General features: G+C 40.9%; 1 protein-coding gene across 2 annotated transcripts in view; it reads left to right on the top strand.

Moving 5' to 3' along the window:
* Positions 1-8,840, top strand: part of ebf1a (EBF transcription factor 1a) — a 75,146-nt gene extending 66,306 nt beyond the window's left edge. Inside the window, exons 14-17 of one of the 2 annotated variants that reach the window (XM_044127974.1) lie at positions 1,020-1,199; positions 4,558-4,755; positions 4,924-4,992; positions 6,195-8,840. In XM_044127974.1, the coding sequence (XP_043983909.1) occupies positions 1,020-1,199; positions 4,558-4,755; positions 4,924-4,991 (446 nt within the window). In that variant the 3' untranslated portion in view covers position 4,992; positions 6,195-8,840. The remainder of the gene's footprint in view (positions 1-1,019; positions 1,200-4,557; positions 4,756-4,923; positions 4,993-6,194) is intronic. The other variant, XM_044127976.1, reaches the window with a different exon arrangement.
* The last annotated feature ends 13,593 nt before the right edge of the window (positions 8,841-22,433 follow it).

Genomic DNA, 22,433 nt, shown 5'->3' with positions numbered 1-22,433 from the left:
AAGAGCGTGCAGCATCGAAGAAAACCTTTAAAATGCTGGACAGGGGAAGGAGAGCGGGGATGGCGGGTGGCAGTGGGAACGATGGGGGGAAAACTCGAAAGGAGCAAAGAATGGCTGTGAAAGAGTGAGGAATGGAGAAAAAGAGAGTCATGGATGGAGTACGATAGAGAAAAATGAGTGGGCCCTTAGGGTGTGTATATCAGACTGGGGTCGGTCCTTGTCTGACAGAGAGAGATGTGGGTGCAGTCAGTGGTGATTCATCACATGTATCAGGGGAGCGAGAGGAGAGCGGATGGACCAGCCTCTGGAATGTGTCTCAATAATTCCAAAGAGCTTCTTCTGCCCTCCGTCTTCATCTGGAAACATCTGCAGGTATGAGGCAAACAAGGAAGGTCGGCTGCTTATCTCGTAGACCGTAGCTTGTATCATGTGAGGTGAGAATGGGGAGAACGGATGCTAATTATGGAAGAGTAGCGCAATGGAAAAAAAAAAAAAAGACGGTAATAAAAAAGGGGGAAAAAAATACTTTCACTTCCAGCTGTTTTTCCTCCGGCGTCAGCATGTTGAACCTGAGAAGTCTATTTATCGTCTTCCTTACAATACTGTCCACCTTGTACTCACTCCTTCAAGTGAAGGAGCTCTCCAGCCTATCAGAAATACAGGCTTCATTCTTTATAAATTACAGCAAGGCTGTGGAAGCACTTTAGTGTTAATTGCCTTGTCAATGCATCTAAAACTGGAGGGGAGCCAGCGGGGTTAAAGGCCTCTTGTTTCAGTTGTCGGATTTCTAATATCATTCTTCTTCCACTCTGTTCATTGCTTTCGCTTTGCCATATGTGTAAGAGTTTTTTTGTTTTTTTAAGAAATCTTGTTGGCTCATATTGCTGCATCCATCAGACTTGTACGGAGTTGAGTACTTGGCAGGCTTGCATGAAATCTTTCTCTATTTTCCCTCCATCTGCTTTACCATCTAACACAAATCTTTCTGTCTTTCCTTTTTTTTTTCTCCGTGTCCCTAGGTTTCAGTAGAAGTACAAGCAGTGTGTCCCCTCATGGTTATGTCCCCAGCTCCACTCCTCAGCAGGGCAGCTACAGCTCTGTCTCCACTAGCATGAATGGCTACGCTAATTCTGGCATGGCAACCCTGGGCACTTCACCCAACTTCCTCAATGGATCAGCAGGCAACTCGCCCTATGCTAGTGAGTAAATGCATCATATCTTTCAATATAGAGAGGGGGGAAAAGACTGACCTACCCCCATCCTTCCGCCTCACTGCCCCCCCAAAAGATTGTTGAGGCAAAAACTTCAGTAATTATTTTAAAAATGAAAAATAAACCAACCTGGTCATGATTAGACTGCTGACTAGTTAAGTCTAGGTAAAACTGTCATAGGTAAAAATCCCGGATAAGCCCCCAAATCTGTAGCAAAAACTAAACAAACAAACAAAAAACTGCAACATAAAATACTGAGTTGAGTTTTAATATTCAATATATAAAGATAAGACAAGAAAAGGAAAGAAACAAGAATCCAAAATGGTTGTCTGATTCAAATCCAAACCCGACTCACAAAATTGTTGTGGCAGAAAGATTAGTATTGAGATGGGAAAACAATTCTTGTATTTTAGTATGACATAAACAGAAGAGAAACAGAAGAAAAATAAAGATTGATCATGTTTGTACAGCTAGTTATAGCCCTTTGGACTCCCAAAATTATTGTGCAAGAAGCTTCAGTAATGCAACAGAAATACAAACTTGCCCCATTTTAAGTATTTACTAAGCAAAGCAGTGAAGAGGGAAAAAATAATTTCCATGTCCAGCATGACCTTCTGCCCCCTTTTGATTCTCAATCATTTCCACTTTTTAATAAAAACTAAGAGTCAAGATGGATTTTATTATTATTATTATTATTATTATTATTATTATTATTGAGGTTTCTACCCAATCAGTCATTTCCAACATAACAGAATACGTTTTTGAGACAGACTGAGAAACAAAAGTGAGCTCAAGAGTTGACTCTGAAGTATTACAGTTCAGCTGGGTCATCTGTTTCCTTAAGAGCAGAGTCAAACACAAATCCCTGCTTTATTGGCCAGGAGAGCATATCACCTAGCACCCCCCCCCCCCTTCAAAATACACACACACATATCCGGCCCACTTCGGTGCACACACTTTCACCCCCTACATTAAAGACCCTTGATTAAATCAATAAACTAATTGCTAGAGAAGCAATTCCATTTCAGCTCTTTGATTCCTGAGTGTTAACAAGTATTTTAACAGGCTCATCGGCCCCACACAGACACTTTCAATCAATGGCCCCTCGGCCTGCCTTTGTAGGTCCAATTTTCATTAATTGATTAGTTAGGCCCCTTCATAAATGGATTATGACTTTATTGCAAAGGATTTGTCAGGAAGAGCCATAAAAACTAAGTGTTGGATAATAACAACAATAAAAGCAGACGCAGGTATCAGAGGGCAGGTGAAATACGACTCAGTTGATTGTAAAATCACTGAGGGGGAAAATGCTCTTAGTGTATTAGCAGCAAAAAGACAAACCTGGCAGAATTGAATGGATGGGGCAGGTAGAGGCGGTATTTTTATTTGTTGCTAATGTTTGGGTATTCTTGTAAATATAACTCAGTTTAATTCCAGTTTCACAAAAGTTCTTGAAGCTTTGTTCAAACCTGCTCTGCTGTTCAATTTTTTATATCTTCTTACAATTAAACCAACATGACTTCTGAGATATCTGAATGGCTCCTGGTCTACTAATAAAAAGTTTGTATTTAAACATTACATGGGTGACTTTTTTTAAGTCAGTGTTTAAGTCTAAAGAGGTCTGAATAATTGGTTTAAACCAGCTGTAGTGAAGGTATTACTGCTAATTTTGGCTAACTTGCAGCAAATAAAATGCACTCTGGTCAATAACAAAGAAGTTTGTTTCCATTGATGACCTCTATTCAGAAACTTTGGACACTTTGTATGAATGACAGCTCTTTAATTTGTATATAAACTATATGATCTCTAAAGTGATTTTCTTATTTTCTTTTAGCCGTTAATAAATTTCTTGCTAAATGAAATGTTTGATATTCCTAATTATTTAAGGACTTCATAGCAGCTTTGCTATCTTAGGCACTTTGATGTGATTAATAAAACCCTTCAAGCGACACATTTTCAAAAGAACAATGAGTGACAAACCCGGTAATCTTTTCTGACATAAAACCACCTGTCATTTTTCTTTCTCTGCTCATTGAACAGCAGATGCCGAAGCACTCACAGGCAGCCCAGTCTTCACAGAGCAGTCCCTCCTAGCTGCAGTCAGCTTACACCTCCACAATCAAGCTGGAAATGAATCACTCATACATGACGCCTCTACTGATTGACCAGTCAGAAAAAAAAAAAATATATATATATACATTTCTGAAAACAAAAACTAACCAACTCACTAAATATTTTTGGTCATCTATACAAGTTCCCACTGAAGGAGCAAAGTTTGAATTGTGAAATTAAAAATGAAATCAGATACACAGATGAAGGCTTATATATGTGTCTAAATATACTTAGGATGGTTTATCCATTTTTTTTTTGGCCACATCACAATGTTATTCCAGTCTCCTATTGTTTTCATTACAATTATGTAATTGCAAGTGATGATGTCAACTTGTGTTTTTAGGAGAGATCAGGATGCTTCATAATGGATAATAAAAATAGCTAGCATGCAGATTAAAAAATTGGTTTTAAAAAGTGGTTACATTATCAAACCCAACCAGGACCTTATTAGAGTTAAATTTGGCACAAATTCAAAGACATTCAACCAATGTCAATGTTGAAAATAAACAAACAAAAAAAAACACAAACAAAAAAAAAAAAACACAACACATGCAAATGTTGGGATTTGCATGTGTTGTCCTCATGCAAATCCCAACATTTAACAAAAACTTTGGACTTTTCAACCTGAAATGCTGCCAGGGCCACCGGGGCAGAACTTGACCCAAACAAAGCACGTATAACTCTGCTTCAACTGCCGTAAAGATACCAAAAGTCTCAATAGATCTATTTTTCCAGGGAGCTGATGCTATTCTCTTGTATTTTGTAAGTGCTGAAACCAAACTGACTCTTGGATTTGGGTGGAAATCTCACAGACCTTCTGGATTAAACATGATAATAAAGTGAATATCTCCAAAAGTAAATGTTAAGGAGATGCCAACCTTTGAGCTGCGGATGAGTCATCCAAACAGGCTGATTAGAAGAGAAGGAAAGGAGCTCCAGGTTGTTTTCTGTCACGTTTAACACAAACATCCCACCACCCAAGTTACTGCACAGTAAAATACAAGCCTGGTAAAAACAATCTGAGTCAGTTGATCTGAGTTCATAACGTTATCCCTCCTGCCATCATCCATTGACCAGTCCCTTTCTGTTCATCCCGTTTGCCCGTCCTCTGCCCTCGGCCTTCTCTCTAACCCCCGTCTCTGTCTTCATCTCTCCATCCTGTCTGCCCTTCCCCACCCTTCCCCCTCTACGGTCCCACATAAACACGCCTTCCTGCCCGTTTCTCCTCTCTCAGTCGTCCCATCCAGCCCGACCATGGCGTCGTCAACCAGCCTGGCGTCCAACTGCAGCAGCTCCTCCGGCATTTTCTCTTTCTCTCCGGCCAACATGGTCTCCGCCGCCGTCAAGCAGAAGAGCGCCTTCGCCCCCGTCGTTCGGCCCCAGAACTCGCCTCCTCCTACCTGCACCAGCGCTAACGCTAACAGCCTGCAAGGTAAGCTGATAAACAAAGCCACTAGCAAGAGAGGAACTGCCTTTTGCTGTGCATCTCTAATAACAGTTTTACTTCTTCATCTTACCCTTCCTTTCTTTCTCCTCTTGACCCTTTGTTGTCCCTTTCTTTGCCTTTCTTGCAACCTCCTTCTATTTCTCCCCTCTTTAGATCAGTCTTTTGTGGATTCTAGCAAGTACTCATCAGCCAGCTCTCTGCAGGGCCTGGCCTTCTCCTGAAGTATGTTATTCTTCTATTTCATTTCTTCCTCTCCATATTTTTTTTTTATTCTACATTCTTACATTTCTGGTCAGAAGTGTACATTTTTCCCATTTCTTGAATTTGGTGCTTTTAATGATGACGTACAACAACTGGTCATTTGCAACATGTCTCATGGCCGTTATTTAATTTATTTTTTTTTTCCCCTGCTTTTTTAGCCAGTCTTGATTCGTGACTGTGCCACACCATATGTGTTGTATTTCCTGTTTTCGCTTCCTGCTTCCTGCTTCCTGCCTGTGCCCCCAGTGGGTGTCTCTCAAGGGAGGGGCAGGGGAGAGTGGTGAGGTTGTAATGCCACTGCAGGTCATTCTGTTCTCCCATTTCCACTGAATGCAGCACACTGTCTATTCGTCTGGGCAGGATGTTGTACAGCGTTGAGATCCTGAAAGAGAGAGAGAGAGGTAGAGATGATGGATGGGAATCTTTATCAGAGCCCCAAGCTAAGCACTTCCTCGCTTCCTCTGGCAGCGTTGATGAGCGCTGACCACAGTGACCCGAGACCCAATGACAACCGCGTGCTGATCGCACACACACACACACACACAGTTCTGTTAATCCCAACAAGCCAGAGACTCTTATGGAAGAACCAGGGAATTGGTGGATTGAAGAGAGCGTGGGGAATCAATACGAAGCCAATATGTTGTATGAAAAATTCCTCCCTCTGATGGCTTCTGTGTGGGGGGGCGGGGGGGAAGAGGAATGGGGAAAGGGAACTTAGAGGAAGGTGTCAGAATGAGACTGATAAACTCAAATATTATTTTTCCTTGAAACTTAATTTCATCACCTCTGTAGTCACATTCATGTTCATGGTGCTCTCCGAAACACAGAGGGGTCTTACACGATTTAACTGCTAATGATTAGCTGCTAACAGCTCAGAAGGGCCCGCGAATAGCCGGACCGCGTTGTCGACGTACGCCAAGTTAGCGGCTCGGCGGAGAAAGAAATGTTTGCATTCTTTGGCCTGGAAATGGAGAGATAATGAGGCAAAAAAAAAATTCTTTGTTCGCCAGATGCCAGAGCGACTTTCTGTTTTGTGACTGTTTTGATGACAGATGAAACCCAGCAATAATGTGACTGACCCCTCTCTCCCTTTCTTCCTCCCTTTACCCCACTTTTCTCCTGCTTTATTTTTTTTTTTCCCTTCTCTCTCTCTTGCCAAGCAGCAATCCCTGGGATGATTGTTCCACCCATGTAGAGGATGTGGGAAGCTGCAGATTTTGGAGGAGAGCGCTGAGAGGAAAAGGGACAGTAGCGGTGCCTGGCGAGCCTCTGCTGCTCTCCAGAGCTTCAGTGAAGGAAGCAAAGATAAGACGCTGGACTATAAAACTCAGGCCTTTCCAATGGGATTTCATCGGAATGGGATATGGAAGAAGATAAAGGGGACATATTGAGCCTTTGTGATGTTTCTTTATTTTTGTTTTTGTTTTTTTCCACCTTGTTTTGGTCGAATTAGTGTAGCATCTCTGACACCATGTCGGATGGAGTGTAAAGAGACTGATCGCTTGCCCACAGTGTGACACTGACCTCATGAAAAGAGCATTTATTTATCTTGATGTTTATAGCTGGAAGCTTTGGGTTTGATTATGGAAACCACACCTCCCAACCCTCACCCCTCACCGTTTTGCGGCCTGTACCGTCCATGAAGTTCTCTCTTTGACTCGCACGGGTCTGCAACACAAAGCGCAAAGAAAATCGTAGAAGAGAACCAATTCCACCCTCAATATTTGCTGCTAATTCTCTCACAAATCTAAAGAGTTGTCCTTTAAAAACACCCCAACCTGCCTTTTGTGTTTTATGTTCCCTTCCACATTGTGTTTGTATGGATTTTTTGATAAAACTGTGAGGATTGAGCTGTTTGCAATATGCTTTTCTCTGCTTTATCATGTGAAGGAAAAGGTGAAGATTTTGTCTTTGTTTTTTTTTTTTTTTGCTTGTTTGTTTGTTTTGTTTTTCTTTTTGGTTGGAGACGTTAGTAAAGACTTGAAAAGCCGAAGGATGTGCACGTCCAGCCAGCACTGTTACTGAAGGAGCCTAGCAATTATCAAATTTAACAAAAAAAAAAAAAACAACAAAAAAAAAACAAGCGTGATATATGTGATATATTTTTGTATATATTAAATAAAAAGTTGACTTTTGTTCCTTTTTTTAAAAAAAAATAAATAAAAATCTGGCATCTCGTTTCCTTTCGCGATAGCTATAGTTTGGAATGTGAGCATCAAAACGTCTTATGGCAGCTTCTCAGTACAGACAAAAGATTTTTTTTTCTTTTTTCTGTGTTGTCAATATCTCATCTGCAAAACACAAATTTGGATTCGAAGAAAAAAGGGGGAGTCCTGTAAAATATTCTATAAATAATGTATTTATCCTGTGTATGTACATTAACTTTCACCATCGTTTAGTTGTGTTGTGTATGTTTAATGAAAGTAATTGAACATATGTCACAGTCTTTTGCTTTGTTACTGTTGTCTCCCACTATTTAAATGTGACTGTTTTAATTGATTTTTTTGACTGTGTTTTGGGGGTTTTTTGCATTGAGAAACTTTTTTTTTTCTCTCATTCAAAACATGTCATTGTCTATTTTTGTATTATTTGTAAGTTAATAAAAGAAAAATCTGTTCTTTTTTTTTTTTTCCTTATGAAAATGTTTATTGTACGGCAAAAAAGTAGCATCTTTACAGAGTATTTGGTTGAGGTAGATTTTTTTAAGAATATAAACACATTAATATATACTGTAAATCTATATCTTTTTGTTTGAACCTTTGAGGCTTTTAGATGGATACTGTTCTTGATCTGATAATATGCATGGGTTCATCTCTTGAGTGACTGCCTTGTGTGTGTGGGTGTGTGTGTGTGTGTGTGTTGGTATGCGTGCGTGTGGAAGCCAAGAGACTTAAGGAAACGTTTGGTTTATTCTTTTGTTGTGTTCTCTTTCTTCCTCCCTTTGTTCCTTCTTTTATGTTATTTATGCCTGCTTACATCTACTATCTATATACTCCTTTTTTCTGCCACTGTAATCCTTACCAGCAGTCTAGATGCCTTAACAATGCAAACCCTTTTTCTTCGTTCAATCACATGTACAGTTTTCTACCCTTCACCACAGTTGTGTGTTGCCACAGAAGAATTCACGAGAACTTTGGGGACAAAGCACAAACCCGCTCTGTTCAGTGCTGAAGCCAGACTAGAATACAAAGAGCCATAACTCAACGATCTCACACACCCCGATGTACTAAAATGCTACGGCGATGGCATGCTTTGAAAAAGGCAGTCGGAGCAGACTGACGCCTCCATGCTTGCTGCACATTAGCGTTGAAAGAAATTGGTTCTTTTCTCTTTTTTTTTTTTTTTCCAATTGTGTAGCTTTTTTTTTTTCTTTCCAATTGGGAAACGATTTCGACAGCACTACGGTGATTTTTTATTTTCTTTTATTTTTTTCTTTTCACAACACAAAGTAGTACTTTTTGAACTTTTAGACGAGCACTGTCACAGCACAATTTTAATATCCGACCTGCGCCGGCCTCATGGTTAAGTCAAAAAGAACGGCAGCACACCCCCCGCCCCCTGTCAGCCATTTCCGTCATTTCCTCTTTGTCTCTGCCGTGTGTCTTCAAGCTGTTGCCGGACGGGGGTTCGGGGGGGGGGGCGAATGGGGGCTTTTCTCTCTTCGCTTTTCTTTTCTAGGGGCCTGGTTTTGTTAAAGTGACTAGAGAGGATCGTTTTAGCGGCGGCGCCTGCTGACAGACAAGTGTTTTTCAGGCGCTTATGTTCCTGCCCGGGCCGGGGCACGTCGGGGAGGTTGGAGGGGAGGGTTTTGTGGGGGGAGGGAGGGAGCTGGTCTGTTTCAGATAATCTACAGAGGTCTGTTGTCATACAATGGCATCTTTGTAAGCAAAGTTCCATCCTGGACATGAATATCAGTAGTGGGTGACAAAGTTTTGTATTTAGGTAACAAACAAGAACATAAAAAACAAAAAAATGATGCAAACCAAATAGCTGGTGTCTATTTTTTTTCCTCTGTTTGTCTTTGACTGCAAATACACTGAACAGCTCTATAATATAAGGGAATAAAAAAAAATCTACTGTATAGATTGTTATTGTTTTTGATGAAAATTGAGCTGTAAGATAACTTTTGGACTCTCACAGTGTTAATTAAAGTTACCTCTTGTCTGTGACTTGTCAGATGTCTTTGTTTTTTTTTTTTTTTGTTCTTTTTTTTTTTTATTTACTTCACATGAGGAGCATTGAGATGTGATTCTGTTTTCAACCGGCTGCCTTTAGCTTTAAATCATGTTTCTTTTAGGAATGGAAATTGCAACAAATGGAGCCTCGTTCCATTCAAGATCAAACTTCTTTTCTGAAGCATTCTTTGTATTTGTGCTTCCTGAGAAGTTTCTGCAAAACATTTCAGGAAATGGGTCAGAATGCTATAGAAACTATGCCAGGCCTTCATACGGAAATGTTAGGTGGCTAATGAATTGCCTGTAAAATAAAAATAAAAATAAAAAAAGAGAGGAGTTTTTGCTTAACTCTTGCTGTTTGGTCAGAGTTTTAGTTATCAACTCATTGTAAGTCATAAGTCTCTCCACTTAACCTAGACTGATTTCTTCATAACTTATAAAATACTGTGTTGGTAAAAAAAAAAAAAAGACGAAAAAAAAAGACAAAAAAAAAGTGGTTTCAGGGTCCTAAATGGCCATTAAACAATAATGATGACTTTAAAGTTCAACTCTTGTTTATTATTTACCTGCATGAAGCAAAATCTCTAAGCCCTTTGTGAGAAGAGCTCACGGTACTTCAGATGTTTCTGAAACAAAAAGAAGATGCACTGAAGTGGTTTTTGAAGAGAACCAGGCTGGACAGTAATGGTCCGATTTGATTTTCAGTTACCAGTTATGTAACTTAAAACGGCTGCATCGCTCACCACAAATGCACATACTGCACAACTCTAAGCATAACAGTCAGACCAGCAGCACAGTCTACTACACACCATATTTCCAGTCAGCACATGAGAGCAGTTTCTATGTTGTATGTTAGTTTACTTGTTGTAATGCGTTTGGTCTTGGTTGCTTTGGTAAAGGTGGGACTGGTTCCTGTGCTGCGTCAGTGGCGGGTTTGCTCTTCAAGCAGTAGAAAATGCAACATTCCCCTTGACTTTGTTGAGTTAGCAGCCCATCGAGCTAGAGCCGCAGCAACCGTAGCAACACAAAAATGACAACAGAACAGAAGAACAGAGAGGAATAAAGCAAAAATGAGCAGCGTGGAACCAGGGAGACAGCCAGGGAGGAAAAAGTAAAACACTATGGTGACAGTAAAACAGCTTAGTGAAATAAATTGTAATAAATAATAACAAGAAGAAGATTCAAAGTGAAGAAATGAATGTCTAGTGGGTTCACAGCCACACTGGAAGCAAATGTGATATTTTTAGTTGCAATATGCACTAAGAGAGCAAGGATGTAAATGTGTGACTGTGGCAGACATGGACAAAAACAACAACAATCTAAAACTTAGAACCCGATTTATGTATGCAAAGTCACAGAGTTAATTCCTCTGTTCTGTTTTTGCACTTTCTCCACATTAGCTTCCATAATAGCTGTTTGGCTGTATGATCGGCCATATGATCCGCCTGTCTGGTCTTGGTTGTTGTTTTGACTAGAATAGATGAAATACTTCAGAATCCATGTTTAAATTTGCTCAAAGTGGCCCCGTCAACGTAGCGTCCGCTAAACCCGACAAATGGCTTTAAAATGCGCTTCGTTTTCTCAGTCCCAGCTGCATATGCTCAACCTCGGCTGTCAGTCATTCCAACCCTGCGTGAAATCAAGCGTCACCCAGATGTTTATGATTTGAAAGTAACAGTTTGTTTTTGGCGCGCCTTTTATGTATCCTGTTGGGATTTTAAGTATAACTTTGCAGTTGTTGAGATGAAAATGTCCCTCTGTCTGCTTTAAAGATGTATGGAAAGTTTGAGTTCGCCAAAGTAAAAACGCTCTCTGAAAATAAAACGCAGATGAGTAAAGATGTATGGAGCCAAAGAGGATGAGAGTTGGGGAAACGGGTAATTCCACAGGTCAGGAACAGGGCCGCGCCCCGCCCCACCCCCTCCGCCAGCCTCCTCTCTCTAATGAATCTAATTCATTAATGCATTACCGATGGCATGGTGAACATGGTTAGCCTGACAAGTTTCCTCCTAAACATATTAGTTAATGATGATTCCAAGGTTATTAATTGCAGAGGCACCAGCCCACCATAATTGAGTCATCATTTGCATACCCGGTCATCAGCAGAAAATTAATTTCTTTTTTATTTTTCGCATATCTAATTTAGGAGGCCACGATTGGATTAGGTCGTGAAAATTGCGGCGGCCGGGATTCTGCTGACCTCAAAGTATTCCGGGGTCTTCACGGTAACCGGAGATTTCCGTAATGCCAAAAGTGAGGGAAGGAGGTTTGGGGAGGGGAGAGAGAGAGAGAGAGAGAGGACCTGGAAGTACTGGTGAAGTAAAGATTCGCATAAACACACAAGGAGGGGATTGTTTGTGTTCGCCTACTTAATTGCCCAAAGGTTTATAGCTGCAGAGGGCTCTCTTCCCAGTACATCTAATAACAGAGTTAATAGTTTGCTGACAAACTGTAAAGCGGTAGGTAGAGTGCATGATTTTCTAGCAGTAAGAGGAAGATTATTGAATTATGGACTTTACACACTTAGTCCTCAGGAAAATGAGTTCTATGGGCCTAATGTTTCTGATTAGCGAACCGAGCATCGATGCGGAGTTGCACCAAGCAGCTCCAGGGATTCAGCTTCAGACCCCCTCCCCAACCCCCCCACCACCACCACCACCACTCCCGCCCTCCGGCTCCCCCAACTGCTGAGCAGCACATGCACATTCAAACTCCCGCTCATAAATCATAAATACACCCTGACCAAAGGTGAAGTCTTTTTTTTTTCTTTTTTCTTTTTCTTTTTTTTTTGTTGCTCTTTATTTCCAGCTGGTTTTCAGGCTCGGATAGACTGGTCAGTGTGGGAGGAGGACAATGGGAGTGGGAGGCCGAGGGCAGCAGCGGAGCCGGCAGACCTCACCACTCCGGGGACCTAGCTTTAAAAGGCACCATTCCTGCAGAGGGGCCCCCCGACACATCAAGAGGGGTGCTGCTCAGGAGCCAGGAGAGTGCTACTAGTATCCTAATGAAATATATTAATGCATATATTCCTCATGCTCCTACTCCGCCTCCTTTCTCCTTCTCATTCTCTTCTCCACATGGACACATGAGGGGAGGAAGAGCGGAGAAGCGCATTTGAAAGAAAAACAGGAGTCCCCATGGGGATCCCGCACACAGAAAAGAAAGGAAAGAAATGGAAAGGAGAGAGGAGTGGGTGTATGGGGGTGGTGGAGGGAGTGGTGGGTGTTCGAAAAAGAGGTAGACCTAGTCAGTGAGCAAAACACAAGGGCTGCTGGAATGAATATTAATAGTGCTCTGAGCTGGAAAATAGTCACATTGGACATTATAGATAGATGTAGGCTGGCAATGAGAAGCAGGTTGCATTCCTGGCCCTAGTTTACCGCGTCTGTTCGCATTAGACAAGCATGTGCAACTCCTTTCTGCATATCCTCGAAGAGCCCTCGCCGCAAGATGAAGGATGTGTGAGTGCAGGCACACCAGGGATGAGCGTGAACTCACATTTGGGATGGCTCCCCTCCCCTCACACGGTCGTTTCCCACAATAATTATCCCCGGCGACTGTGGGTGTCGGTCTATGATCTGTGTGGTACCTGTCAGAGGGAGCCCCGGCAGAGCCCGTGCTTTATATTCCCTGTAATTGCTGCTGCTAATTTACCGTGCGTTGGCCTAATGAGAAGGGAGGTGAGGGGCTGGGGTATGTAATGGATGTTAGAGAGATAGAGACAGCGCGACGCATTTCAACACAGCCTGCAGAGAGAGAGAGAGGGGGAGAGGGACGAGGGGAGGAGGCCGGCGAACTGTGTGTGTTAAGCAAGCATGTAGAACACTTATCTTTATTGTTTTACTGAAATGAAAAAAGATAAGCTGTTTGCCCTCCCCTCTTCCTTCTTGTCTCTCCACTTCCGTCCTTGCTGATGATACGGCGGTGACCGCGGCGAGCGCATTAGTCCAGCTTTTTGTTTCTTAGATTTATGATAAAACCATTTTTAAAAAGGGCTTACGGTGCCTTGTGCTACTTAAACCCTTCCACATTTGGTTATGTTAAAGGGTCCGGTGTTGTATGTTTCCCAGACACATAGGGCTATTTTATAGCGCCATCAAGTTACCTTCAGTGGTTTTAAACATGGTGTATATATCAAAAATGACTTAAAAGAAATTTGACTTTGCAATTTGATGCTTTGACATTGGCCTGTGTGTCTTTAAGACGCCCCTACTCTTTCCGACGCTCCGCCTTCGGCAAGTCATCACGATGATTCCTCAGGAGCGTTGGACTGATGAGCTCAGTTGACGCGCAGTTCCACCAGGTGTTTGCTGATTGCTGCTGCCGCTAGTTTGAAGGAGCTGTGTGGGGGAAGCACTCTCTGTGAGGTGGAGGTTCGTCTGGAGACTGCCGCTTCATTGAGGAGCTTTGTGAAAACAGGCGCCTTTTGTGTGAGAGCAAGTGATCAAGCACCCCCTAACGGTTGCTACGGGAAACTTAAGATTTCCTCATACATGCATGTAGGAGCAGCACTCCAGGTATGTTTATGATGAGGAAATAGTGTCCTTACATTATGTCAGTATTACATAATACATACATTCCCCCTGTAAAAAGCACAAACCTCAATGTATTTCACTTGAGTTCCATGTTATAAATCAACATAAAGTAGTGTAGAACTGTAAACTTGAAGTAAAAGAATATACAGTTTGATTATTCTTTTTTTGTTTTCCAGCCACCTCACAGCAGCAATTCATTTGGAATATGAGCAAACAGTTTAGCACTAAGAGAAACCAATGTTCTTGTGCAATTCGTCTTACCTTAAACTTAGATTTAGAGAGGAATATCAACTGGATTGTCTTCCACAGGTTCTGTGTTCAATTTAGGTCTGAACTTTGACTGGACCGATGCTTAGATATGCTTACATCTAAGCTCTAAGGTTGCTCCTTCAACTGTGACCATTTTCCCTGCCATTTTTTCCGCCCCTCCTGCTGCCACCACCACCGTGTTACACAGCGGGGATGGTGTGTTCAGGGTATCTTCTCTGATTTATGTTCCTCTTGCCTTTTCTGTCAGTTTAGGCAACACCTTTTTTTTTGTCTTGTTGAGTTTTTCCTTGGTTTTCATGCTGCTGCTTTGTCCACTAATATCCTCTAACAAACTTTTCAAGCCTACACAATACGGCTGGACTTATACTTTGAATAACACAAAGCACAAAGCAGGACTCTTTTTACTAATAAGATTGAGGTATCAAATTAAACAAGGCAAAGTACATCTACACGACACACTTTCTCATTTTTTACATGTAAAAACATTGAAAACCTAGACTACAATGACAGGAAATTATTCTTTTCTCTCCATAATTCTGCCTCATTTTGCTGATTATATTAAAAAAATTGCAACAACGTCAAAACCGGAAAGGGTTTCTGATACCTTTAAAGCCACTGCAGATTATATATTTCATTTATTCCAATATTAATTAGAGGAAGAAGCAGGTAGCGCAGAGAAATGGCCCCTTTTCTACTTATCCGCAGTCACAACTGAGATTAAACTCGGCAGTAGAGACGGTGCCATATTAATGTCATTCACACTTTGAAGCACCGGCACTATCTTGTGATGGCGACACGTCCACCCTTCATTTCTCCCTAATGAGGTCACGACAGAGGCCAGCGGTTTCAGCAGGCGCACACACCTCTGTTTGTCATCTGCGCTCACACACACACACGCACGCACACACGCCCGATCTCCTGACAAGTGCTGGATTGACGGGGTCGCTGTTGATTGATGCGCCGCGGTTCCTCCACATGTTCTACAGCTCAGTCATTTAATTATGTTTCCCAAGCATCATTAAGTACCATTATATTCTATCATATTCTAATGAGAGAGGTTGCCAGTCACAGGACAAGCTAATTGGTGATTAATGTTGTGTATCAGTGAGAGACAAACGCAAGATTGGCCATTTAATGACACAGCTCTGTATTTAAGTGCTGAATATGGGAAAAACACAAACAGACGGAGGGGAAATTACAGAGAAATCAAAACCGATATTACCTCTTAAAGGACTAATCTCACACACGCACACGCAAACACACACATGTCCTGCATTATTTCTTGAATTGTTCACCCTTTTAGCTACATTACACACGCTTACACAGAAAATGCTTGAACCCCTCTCTGGAAACATAACTCACCTGCTCCTCCAGATTAACCACTAACTCAGTATTGATGCACCGCCTCACAGGTACACGCACACACACACACACACGCACACACACGCCCACACGCACGCCAACATCCTCATCCAGTATTGACATGCCGCGCGGCTGTAGGTGTTTCCATTTAAGGTCAGTCAATTGCCTTAAGTATGTAATGTTAGGAGGGGGGTCCGTAAACATGTCAAATTAGCAGTAATGAATGAGCAGACACCGGCGACGGAGAGGGGGGGCCGCTGTCAGGGCGCGGCGCTCAGGACAATACATTACCCTGAGTTATCCTAGCCTGCCCTCTTTGTAACACACACATTGACTGAGCAGACACGGGGCGTAAACTAGTGGGACCCATTCAGTAGTCACACACACTGCTTTAATGGGCTGTGGGCCTGATTGGTGTCCAGGAGATGGAAAACTAAGAAAAGAAAAAAAAAAAACCCTGACAAAGACTGGACATGATGTTAAATGTAGGAAAGTTTAGAGTTTGAAGGTTAGCAGATTAGGTTGTTTACTTCTGCTTTCCAAAGTTAAAAATCAGCTCTCAAGTTGCTGATGAACGGAATCAACATTCTTGCATCAGACGGCTGCCAAGACAGAATTGCCGTAGGTTATGAGTTCTGATCTTCATCCTTATACCCTAATCACAGTATTGCATAACCTTCTTGCATTATTATGATGGAGGATGATACACTGTGTTTAAAAAGATAACAATTAAAAACTATTTGACTCTATAGTATAAATATGTAAGATTTCCAGATGAGGCAGACTGCCAAAGATTTTTGGCACATGTTGGAAAATTTCATGGCTTCCGTATCACAACACCATTCTTTTTGTTTAGCCTATATGTAGGCCAATGTATGTCATTTACACAACTTACTCCAATAAAGCATTGAAGACAAAATAGTACCATGCAACACTATGTAGACTTCCTGTGCTGATTTCCTCACTTCAGCATGCTGGAGGCTTGAAACAGAAAGTAAAACTGAGTTTCTGAATAAGTTGACTAAAAGTTAATGAAATATATGTTTGAACCAGCAGAACACCGAGTTATACACTCATGATTGCAGTAAAACAACTCTGTTCAGTCCAGGAATGTATCAGAAGCTGCAAACTTTTGTTCTTCAAAGATGTAACAAAAGATGATGTCAAAAAAAATTCCTTTAATTTTCTTATATTTAGACCTATGTCATATGCCTTTCAATCCATATTTATTACACCAAAAAACACGTAGTTTGACTCATGAGCATTTAACATTTCATTTTGAGGATCATTAAAGTTCTAATTAAGAAGATGAAAATTCATAAAGGACAATATTTACCCCAGTAAAACTTTAAATACTCATTTATGTTCTTGTGAAATAATCAAAATAAGGTGACGGATGATGATGTTAAACTTGTAAATGTATCGGATTTTATAGTATCGTGTCTTTTTAAAGATGCTAGCTGATAACAGATTGTTGAATTAATTTAGTCTTAAATTGACCCAAATGTATTTATTATAGCGTGTAGTTTGAGAGGCAGCCATGTTGGTCATTATGGTATGGCTAAATTAATAAGGTTATCATAATCTATCTGTAGCCAGTGATGAATGGTTTGTTTAACCAAACATACTCTTTAAGAGGAGAATGTGTGGCTCTGTATCAGCGCCTTTCGGTAAATGTTCATACAATCGAAGCAACAAATAAAAGCAGGCAGATGTTACGAGTAAAATGTTACCAGACACAGAGTCTTTTGCATGCACTACGGCAGCTCGAAGAGGACAACATTTATTCAGATGACTTATCCTTGCAGCAGACTCATTTTTACCCCCTGATTACATCACAAAAACCTTTTTATGAGACTCGAGTTCCAGGCCTCAAGTCCAGGTCAAGTCTCAAGTTTTTGAAATGCGAGTCCAAATCAATTCAGATTTTTTTTTTTTTACTTTGCAACTACAGGGGAGACCCCAGTCCAAGAGGCAGACTTAAGCCATCTCTGTTGACGGACAGGGGAAGAAGAAGAAATGGAGAAGAGAAATTATGAAAATAGATAAAGAGATAAATAGAGGACCAAGCCAGAGGGAGAAAAAACAAACTGCGGTATTTATTTTTTCTTCTCAGTGTTGAAACAGGAAAAGGACCTCTGGTTTAATAAACCATGAATCCTTTCACAGAGGGTTTGTATGTTATTCTTCGGAGAAACAGATATGTGGGGAGAGACAGGGAAGCGGGGAGCAGCGGGGATGAAGAAAAAAAACAGGAGAAGAAGAAGAAATCATCGGCAGCCATATGAATTTCCCTCTCCCCTTTTCTCCCCCCTCAGCCCACTTTCTGGCTGTATGTTAGTTTTGCGTTAGAAGTGTGGGATAAGGGTGGGCTGAAGGGGGCAGAGGGAGGAGAGGCGGGGAGGGTTACACATCCTCAGTCCAGCCTGAGAGAGAAGCAGGAGATATCGTTTCCATCTGTAAACAATTAAATTCTTCTATTCTTCCTTGAGGCATTTGACAGTTTGTGAAAATGGTCCCTGAACATATTTGTTCTGCGGAGAAAATCATCTCCTCGCCACAACAAAGCGTGTTATTCTGTATGTGGTCTATACTGCGCTTAAGTGGGGAGGGAAAAAAAAAACAACAACAAAAATAAAAGTCCACTTGAATTTCTATGCTGCACATTGTGGATATGGTGATAAATAAACATGTACACAAGCATGAACCTAGAGTCTGTGTACGTTGTCTCCTTTGCCTCGCACTCTTCTCAAACCCTTCCTCCATCGCCCGCCTCTCCTCCTTCCTGTAACAAAGGTTACATTGATCATGTTTCTAAAAAGGGTCTCTGTGTTTCCACGCAGGCCCTGCCTCTGATATGTTTTTCTTGGCGGGCCGGGACTCCCTCACTTTTGTCATTCGCCTCGGCATATTTCAACAAATTAGAAACATTAGAAAGCGGGGGATCGCTGCAATGTTTTGGTTCGGTTTCAAAACTCTTACAGTCCCCACAATTATATTTCAAAACACGGCTGAATTGTTTGACAGCCCGGCGGAATAAAACCCCTTAAAACAACTTTTTCATTAGAAACACATGCTCTCACAATTAGAGCCGCGATCGTCATGTTAATGTGTGTTTTCGCTGGTCCGCTTGTTGTTGTGCGAAAGGTCATGCTTCGACGGTGTGTGTGCACGCGCGTGCGTGTGCGTGTGTGTGTAACTCTGCATGGTTGTGTGTGCGTGCGTGTCCGTGTAAGGGACAAAGGGACACAGTGCTCCACATAACAGCATTACAGATGGCTCTTGTGAGTGGTTGTGACAGTGAAAGCGAGTGAGTTCCCACTCCATACAGATGTACTCTGAGTGACCTTACAAACACAGTGGAACTAAAACAGGCCCCCAACCTCCCGCTCTCACTCTGGCACACACTGTCAATTCTCACTCAGCCCTTGCGGGGCACTAAAAGTTGTTTCCTGCGCCAGGAATACATCAAGGGCCAGGAATATATAAGCGGCGAGCCGGGGAGATGCATAGCTACAGTCCAGGAAAGCATAACTTGGACTAAGTAAATATTGGACTGAAGGATTAGTAGCTTTTGCCACCTATAAAAGCAAGCCTGGCATGCCGGGCTGACTTAACAACCGCAGGCCCCGACTTTAGCGTAGATTGTTTTACCAAGAATCCGCAATGGAACAAAGAGGACATTTCAACAAGACGGCTTTATGGAGGAAAAGGGGAAAAATTAGAAATTTGTTCAACAATTACCCCTTTCCGTTCAGTGATTTAAGGACTATTTAAAAGTGACTGGAGCCTGGAGTGGGAGGAGGGGGGGTAATCTTTATGTGACATTTCATAGAAAACACGAGCCCACCCTTATTGCTTCCTGTATATATATATATATATATATATATATATATATATATATATATATATATATATATATATATATATATATCCATCCATCCATTGTCGTACACCCTTCTTCCCTAATGGGGTCGGGAGGGTTGCTGGTGCCTATCTCCAGCTGCGTTCCGGGCGAGAGGCGGGGTTCACCCTGGACAGGTCGCCAGTCTGTCACAGATATATATATATATATATATATATATATATATATATATATATATATATATATATATATATATATATATATATATATATATATATATATATGATTTACACTCGGAAATTGGAGATCAAATTCCAAAATTCTGAATTGCAAAAGCCAAGCGTTTCTCATATGTCTTTTTCTCAAGCAAAGTGGATTCTTCTGCCTTAGAGAGGGATTTCTGATTTCTTTTTTTACATGGGTGACAAACACTGTAAGGCAATGTCTTTCTGGTAACCAAAGCTAAGAAAACCTTTTTGTTGTCCTTACAAATGGTATGCGGATAAAACTCTGTTTCATAGGCACAGATCTTGGCTTTAAGGCACATTGTACAGCCACTATGAAGTTTGCATATATTATGACATATATCATTTAAAATCTGTAGTTCATCATCATGTAGAATGCAGAACATAAGCTTCAAGTCTTTTATGATGGAAGCCCTCCTTGCCATCACCCTAATCCTTTGCTTTCTCCACACACAACACACACAAGTCAGGACTTTGGTTAGGTCATTCTAAACAAAACTTGTAGACAAATTTAAACCTAAAACTGACAACGGTGTAAATAACTACAGACTTAATTGTGTGTCCTGACTGTTGGAAACCTGCCATAGCTTTTTTCACTATACTTTGAACAACTTAAATGTTTTTCTTGTTTGCCACTGTCATTGTGGGGGAATGTGCCTGGATGAATTGTTGCTAATGAGTGACCTCAGTGTAGCTTGATCCATCCATCTCTTTGCACATGTCACTGTTTCTCATGAATTCAGTCACACACATAGTTACCAGCTTGTGCTGCTAACTGGAGTTCGCCTGGTAAGTGAGCAAAACAATGACGTCGATCTCCCTCATCTGCTGCAGCTCGTCGGTTTGTTCTGAGGACATCTGCACGCAGAAGATTCTTGTGATTTCCCAGATTTTTCTTGTGTCTTGGACTCATAATCAGCTGATCGGGTGGTAAGTCAGACTGATACTTTCTGCAGTCTTATCCAGCGTAACATCCTGTGGTAGCAAGCATGCTTACCGGCTGAGAAAATATTAACAAACTCAATAACTGGCTCTTGTGAAAGCGCTGAATATACTGAATATCCACAAGCAAAGCGTTGCATGCCACGTATATCGAGATTTCTATTTTTTAATTTAAGTTGCTGCTCTGAAGACTTCTTGAAAATTCACTTCAGTGTGACATCTGTCTACAGCAGGTGGAAACTATTACTGTACTGATGATAACTTCATAGAACGTGCTTAAAAAATTTTCACCTTCTTTGAACTTGCTTAAATGTCAAAGTAATTTATTTTTTTCCCATTGGCATTGTGATAACCTCTTTGAGAGAGGAGTTGAGGTGAATAATGGGACAGAGCATCGGTGTGAATTGTTTCCTTACAAGGAGTTATGTGGTTTTATAATTAGGATTTAGTGAGACCAATTCCAACGACTACTTTTAGTTCGTCAGTTTTTGCTTTCATGAACCAACATGAGTGATAAGCGATTGGCGATGTACTGTCGCCTCACAGCAAGAGGCTCTTTGGTTCAAATCTCAAGTGACTCTGTAAATGGAGTTTGTATGTCAACTGCACAAGATGTACCAAGCCTCTAACTGACTGCATGCATGGTGGAAGAATAGCACTAAAATTCAAAAGACAGTGTACAGTGAAAAAAATATCCACCTTAGGCGTTTTTCAAACCAATTTTTTTCTCACTTTTAGCTGAGAAAAGTTGGTTTGAGGAAAAAACAAAACAAAAAAAAGCTACATGAAATATGATTTATCATCCAAACTAAATATATCCACTTCAATTTGATACCAGAAATTATTCAAAATTTAATGCTATTCGGTAAAAAAGTAAAAGAAAAAAAAATGATAAGTCGAGATTGTTGCACCCTTTCTCAGTGATAGTGGACAGTTTCCTTCATCAAGTAATTAACATTGTTTTAATTTCCAAAATCTGTCCAGACTGTAGGTTTCTGTCCCCAATTGCTACAAGAGGTACGTTTGCTACAACTAACAAAAGGTGGTATGCTGTAAAAAAATCTTAAGTCAGACAAATTATTTACATTATAATTTTAAAAAAATACTCCTATTATTATTTTCACAAGAAAATTTGATAGCCTTTGTCCATTACGGATAAGACGCAATATCTCCGTTTTCTGAACCCCACGTGGGGAATTTGGTAACATTACGAGGTGAAGCAGCATTCAGCATCTACGCACCACAAATTTGGAACAAACTTCCAGAAAACTGCAAAACAGCTGAAAGACTGACTCCCTTTAAATCTCGACTAAAAATCCACCTGTTTAGGATTGTATTTGAAATGTAATCAATTACAAATTTAATGATGGAACTTGACTTGATGTCATGTTTTGATTGTTGATTCTATGTTGCAGTTGCACAAAAATCCATGAGGGACGGCGGAGTCCCAGAGCGAAATTCTGAGAAAGAGGCGTACGGAGCCTCATGCCGGAAGCCCTTTGAAAGGCTGTTTACATCGTTTTAAACTGCGTAATTTTGAGCATGAGTGGGAATAAAAATAGCAATAAGTATTTTGTTCCATATAACACAGCAGGAGTGTAACCGGTAAACCTTTTATGGATACAAACTCGACTAAAAACCAACCTGTTTGGGATTGTATTTGAAACGTAATCACTTGCAAATTTATTGATGGAACTTGACTTAATGTCGTGTTTTGATTGTTGATTCTATGTTGCATTGTGTTTCTGTGTTTGATGTGATGTAAAGCACTTTGAAATGCCTTGCTGCCGAAATTTGCTATACAAATAAAATTTGATTGATTGATTGATTGATTGATTGATTGATTGATTGATTGATTGATTGATTGATTGATTGATTGATTGATTGATTGATTGATTGATTGATTGTTCTGTTATGGTCCTCTTTCTCCCTTACTAAATACGAATGCATCTTCAGGGGCCAGTCTTGAACTTGAAACATTCTTCGGCTTGCTGGTGATGTCGAAGCT

Source organism: Gambusia affinis, linkage group LG09, assembly GCF_019740435.1.
Source record: "Gambusia affinis linkage group LG09, SWU_Gaff_1.0, whole genome shotgun sequence".
NCBI classification, from domain to species: Eukaryota; Metazoa; Chordata; class Actinopteri; order Cyprinodontiformes; family Poeciliidae; genus Gambusia; species Gambusia affinis.
This window is presented reverse-complemented; position numbering and strand designations above follow the sequence as displayed.